General features: G+C 36.7%; 1 protein-coding gene across 2 annotated transcripts in view; it reads right to left on the bottom strand.

Annotated features, from left to right (window-relative positions):
• NOSIP (nitric oxide synthase interacting protein) overlaps window positions 1-2,675 on the bottom strand; it is a 19,530-nt gene extending 16,855 nt beyond the window's left edge. Inside the window, exons 1-2 of one of the 2 annotated variants that reach the window (XM_072426972.1) lie at window positions 2,607-2,675; window positions 897-987 (exon numbers count right to left, since the gene is read on the bottom strand). In XM_072426972.1, coding sequence (XP_072283073.1) covers window positions 897-966 — 70 coding nt within the window. In that variant the 5' untranslated portion in view covers window positions 967-987; window positions 2,607-2,675. Of the gene's footprint in view, window positions 1-896; window positions 988-2,535; window positions 2,555-2,606 lie in introns of those variants that run through there. The other variant, XM_072426973.1, reaches the window with a different exon arrangement.
• Window positions 2,676-5,504: the final 2,829 nt, after the last annotated feature.

The following is a 5,504-nucleotide window of genomic DNA, read 5'->3' as shown; positions in this document are numbered from 1 at the left end:
GTCTACAATTTAAAAAAAAATTTCATGAAAAACAGTGGATCACTTTTGGTACAGAAATCTAGACCTCAGTGTAACGCTTAGGTGGTTAAATCTTTGCTGACTGTCACTTATAATAATATTTTCTAGCAGAAACTCCTCCATGTGGTTCTTTAATAAACTCTCTTCAAACTATGGAATAAACTTTCCGGTCTGTAGTTACCTGGTAATGATTTTTCTCCCTTTTTAAAGACAGGAACCACACACGCCAAATCATTGGTATCATGCCAGTGATTAAAGAGTGTTTAAAAATAGGAAAAAATGGCTGTAAAATACCTTTGGTCCCTTAAGATTAAATGTGTTTTACTTTCCTGTTTCCTTGTTGCTTTCCGTTTACAACTTGTAAACAAAATGTAAATTAAATCATATTATGGTCACTGCTACCCAGATTTTCTTTTATATGCACATTTGTTATAAGATTTTCATTGTTAGAAAAAAAATAGGTCCAGGAGAGTATAATTTCTAGTTGGGGCTTCCATAAACTGTACCATAAAATTATCTTGTATTAAATTAATAGGTTTCTGCCTTTTTGCTGTACCTGTAGTGTCATTACCCCCATCACTACCACTGTCCCAGCCACTGCAGCCCTTTCTATCTGTGCTGGTGTATAGTTGTTGCTGGTGTATAGTTGTTTTCGTAACACAGACCACTCTAAAAACGTAGCGCACACAGACAAGCCACTCAAGGCAGTACATTATTAAAAAAAATACAAATATTTTAGTTTTTGAGTTAGACTATTAGGCAGGAAACAGACCACTGTCACTCAAGAGGTTGAGGAACAGGGGTTATAGCTCTTCACCATTCTATCCAAAATTGATTTAAAGCATTTTCCTGCAATTTCATTTTAAAGTGCTACAAACCAGTGTCTTTCTTTTTCTCGTAGTATGTGTACACAGCTCCAGCTGTGCAGTTTTTTCCATGTCTGGTCATCCTTAGTCACAAAAGAAGCAACTACAGAAATAAAAAAAGTAGAGGATTCACTATGTTTACAGCATATACAAGACAAAGAAAATATGCAACAGTCCAGCAACACAAATAACATATAATGCCATGGTTGGCCTTTTCCTGGAACAGATAGTTTCCTAGTGGACTTTCAATGGTTTCTTGTCTTGAGATTAAACAAGTGTGTAGCATCTAATGTGAGGAGTCCCAATATGAATGAATCAGCACAACAACCTGACAGCTAACACTTTAGCAGGGAAGGTAAATAACAGAACCCTGTTTGTTGTTTCAATTCAATGCTAAACTCCAGGTTAAAAGATCATTTCTATGGAGGTGGGTTGGGTGTCCAGGTCCACTTAGGGTTGGCACCTAGTTTGAAGTCTTACTACATGTAAACTGAAAATTTGTGGGGCTTCTTCTGAACTGCAAGAGTTAAATACTTATTTGCTTAGGTATCAGTAAAAAACGCCTTTGTGGGCCAACAACCACATACAACACAGCGCTAATTATTCTGCATTTTAGTGATGATGGTGAGATTTGGGTTGCATGATAGGAAGAAGTGTACAGGAGAAAAAGAAAATGTAAGTGTAAGTCTTCTGTACTGGTTCCCTAAACCAAATAAAGATTTTACCTTTAAGTTTAGTAAGTTTTTTTTATTAATATAAGTTTATCTAAGTGCAGGGGGAGCCCCACTGTAATTTCTATCATTTTTTAATTTATTTTTTATCATTAACCCAAAGTTTGGCCTTAACTTCCAAGTATTATATTTTGAAGTACCTACAATAAAATGTCAAACTTCTTAACTGTAATATAATAAAATAATATGCCAAATTAAAATAAAATGCCAATATAAACCACTTGTCAGTTAAAGAGTACCTAAAGTCAACATTTTTACTTTACATAGAAGGGTAGACAAGGGTAAGGAAAAAATGTTGCTTTTTATTTTTAAACGCAACACCCTTTGTTTAAATACAAAAAAAAGAGGGCGTAGCACTGCTACTTTAAGTCGCGATCACAGTGGCGATCAAGATCTAATGGGAGTGCACAGCCTCCCAGGATATCTACGTCTTGCACCACGGGAGGCTCTGGCTGCTCTTTCTGCGCATGCATTTTCAGAACTGCGCGGTGAAGTAGAATGGGAAAAAAAAAGAGTAAATTTTTTTTTCTATTAATGGAAGGGATTCTTCCGTGCATGCCTGATATTGGGGGATGCACATGAGGAGGAGCCAAGAACCTACCGGGAGGCGTGGCGTAGGTGTCCCGGGAAGCTCTGCGCTACTATTTGTGGCGATCAAGACAGAAAAGGGGGGTACTGCACCTTTTTTTTGGTCTACCCTTTTATGTAAAGTCAAAATTTTAAGTTCAGGTACTCTTTACATGTATGAATATGGAGGATTATACAGGTCTACTCCACAGAGCTAAGATTGTAGAATTAAAGAAAGCGTTCACAAACTCGAATGCAAAACAAACATGTAGATCCAACAAAGATACGGCTGGAATTTGTAATGTAAAACATGTGTATAAGCCCAGACCCAGGCAAAAGTACGGCTCCTTCACCTTACTAGTGCCGACATGCAATACCACAGCGATAGTAAAGATAACCAGAACAGTAACAACTATGTGTTTACCTCTCCGTTCCCGGAAGCGCGACTCTAATTCCTCCGGAACCCGACAGACGCACAATTATGACGTTGATGTTTCTAGTGTTTGCCACATGGCCTACCAAAGGGGCGGAGTCGCTCATGCACGCCTCTGTGCGTCATTCGGGCGGGAAGCCACTAGCGCTTCTGAGTCTTGTCATAGGTGGCTGTTTGTTGTGTGTTAGTTATTTAGCTTGTAGTCTTATGAGCAGGAAAATGTTCCAATAAAATGTAATACAGACAAACTGCCATTATTATTATTACAGAGCTAGAGCAACAGTATAATATTTACACCAAACTATTTGCATGTTCGTCTAGTTTGTCCTTGCATAAATTACATTAATGGTAAATGCGTGTGATAAGTTGTAAATACCGGGAAAAAACAACAAAGAACTACTGCAAAAAAAAATGACAGAGCAGATCGCTTTTTTACATCGTCTCATTTTTTGACATATTGATAAAATTATTATTTAAATACAGAAATAAAATACAATAAAAAAAACCATCCATTGCCTGCTACCTATATAGTGTTTTAGGCTGTCTGACAATGAATGGGACGACAGTTCCCTTATTACCATGTGACAGAACCCTAAGGTAAAATGCCCATCTGGTGGGACCTGGCATCCATGAAAATATAAAACATTCATACACTATATTTTTATTTAGCTAACAGAAATAAAAAACTTTTTTTTTTTTTTTTTTACATTTAAACATTTCTGTCTTGCCCATACCAAACAAGCTCAATATTTGTAAAGGTGTAAAAACAAAACAAAAAAAATACCTTGCAGTAAAGGTGAAGTTGATATAGTTAAATCTTATTTTACTCTTTTACTCTATTACCATGCACTGCCAGCTTATTCAAAATAAATGGGCAACATTGCCACACAGTGCACCTTAGGGGCCAAGCCATGCTGGTGATTTCATTGCTAATAGTTGCTGGCAATTTGTCACAGCTACTGGCCATACTTGGGATGCAACCTTTTTGCAAGGATTTTTACAGAATTTGTAGGTAAATCATAAGCTGAATGCAGAACAACTGTCACTATCATGAAACCCTACACCAGGGGTGCCCAACATGACGATCTACTGGTAGATCGCAAAGGCAGTAGAGTAGAGTAGATTGCGGAGCCTTGCCTTTCAAATTAAACTGCCGCGCACAGGAGTTATTAGGTCCAAATACCGTTCCACCATGACTGATAAACATTTAGAAGTCTGTTTGAGGCTGGCTACCTGCAACTACTATGCAACTTTGGCTGATTCCATTCAGTTTAGAATGTCAAAGCAGTAAGGTAATGGCCAAAAATGTACAGAATTGTATTATTGTGCCATACATGTTCATGCTGTTATGCAAGGTAAACAATATATATTTTAAATATGAAGTATACTCGGTATAGATATAAATAAATATGTTTAGCATTTTTATTGTTGGTAGATCATTTTGACTTTGTCATTTTAAAAGTAGCTTGCAAGCCAAAAAAGTGTGGGCACCCCTGCCCTACACAAACCTGATTGCTAAGAGGCTGAACTACAAGTTGTTGTAAGATTAGTAAAGTTATTAACTCTACACAAAATAGAATTTTCTTAGTGAGGAATCACTTTAAAATCAAAAGGGATTGCTGCTACACAACCTATGACACCACCTGAATACACAATAACGTGTTACACTAACACAATGCATAATGAAAATGAGCTCTAATATGAATTACCAGCCAACACTTTTTGTTTTTCTTTGGACAGAGAATGCAATAAATACAACCTCAGTCAGTTTTTATTTGTGATGGCTGTGTACTATTGGGCAGCTTTCACTTTATATGCTATTACAAAAACACAACATGAAGCAAATCTCTTCTAATGAGAGAAGCTCAGCATTGACACAATGATCACAAGAACAAGTGACCTTTTAGAAAGATTTCCTCTCAACCTATATTTCAGTGACAATTGTATATTCTGGATTTTGCTACATAATATATTCTTGTAAAATGATCACCGGGACAAATAGTGAGAACAAATCATGCTAGCAGAGATACAGTTTTATAGCTCTTTTTTCCTAATTAAGTTTTTTTAAGTTTTTTATGCCTATTTTGTATTTCAAATATTATTATTGTTCAGGATTGTATATTGTTCTTTAGTTTGCCTTCTGAGTGGTAAAAAACAACAGAAAAATAAAAATAATCCTATTAATAAGAAGATGTTTGCCAGCTTTCAAACTGCTCAGTTAGTGGCAATGGCCCTGACTATTTTTTTCCTGCAGTGTGACAACCATAGTCCAAATCTCTCACAGTGCTGGGGAGAGTTTAGGGGCAACCAGGGTTTCCATCTGGCCAGTAAAACATTGATTTGTTGGCAATGTTATTAATTGAAAAAAAGCTAGTATTTTTTCCTAGAAAAGGTGGCAACCCTAGGGGCAGGTTTTATAACATTGGGTACCATGAAGATAACAAGAATCGCTGCACTTAGGTGCAATTTGTTTTCAATGTCGTTTTAGGTGGCACACAATAAAGCAATACGCCTTTGTTGTAGAATGATGCAAAGCAATACGATTGTGCATTACCACTACATAGAATTCTAAGGGTAGCCCTAATGTAAGTTTAGGCTTAAAAAATGTCCTAGTGTAAACATTAATCTATAGGGCTACTTTGTGAGATTACTGGGTGCTTCCTATATGCCATCATTTGTGAATGGCACCCCAACACACTGAAAAGTAGAATCCAACACACATTAGTTAGCACATGCTACAATGTGGTTTAACATCTTCTGTAAGTGTGAATGGGCCCTGATTGGGCCTAAACAATTATTAATCTATTACTATTTAAGTCTATGGCAACAGCTACAGTTGAATCAAACTACTAAAATGGCGATTGCTGCACAGATGCAATAAACAGAAGC

This window comes from Pyxicephalus adspersus, chromosome 11 (assembly GCF_032062135.1).
Source record: "Pyxicephalus adspersus chromosome 11, UCB_Pads_2.0, whole genome shotgun sequence".
Classification (NCBI taxonomy): Eukaryota; Metazoa; Chordata; class Amphibia; order Anura; family Pyxicephalidae; genus Pyxicephalus; species Pyxicephalus adspersus.
Note: the sequence above shows the minus strand (reverse complement) of the source record. Positions and strands in the feature narration are given on the sequence as shown.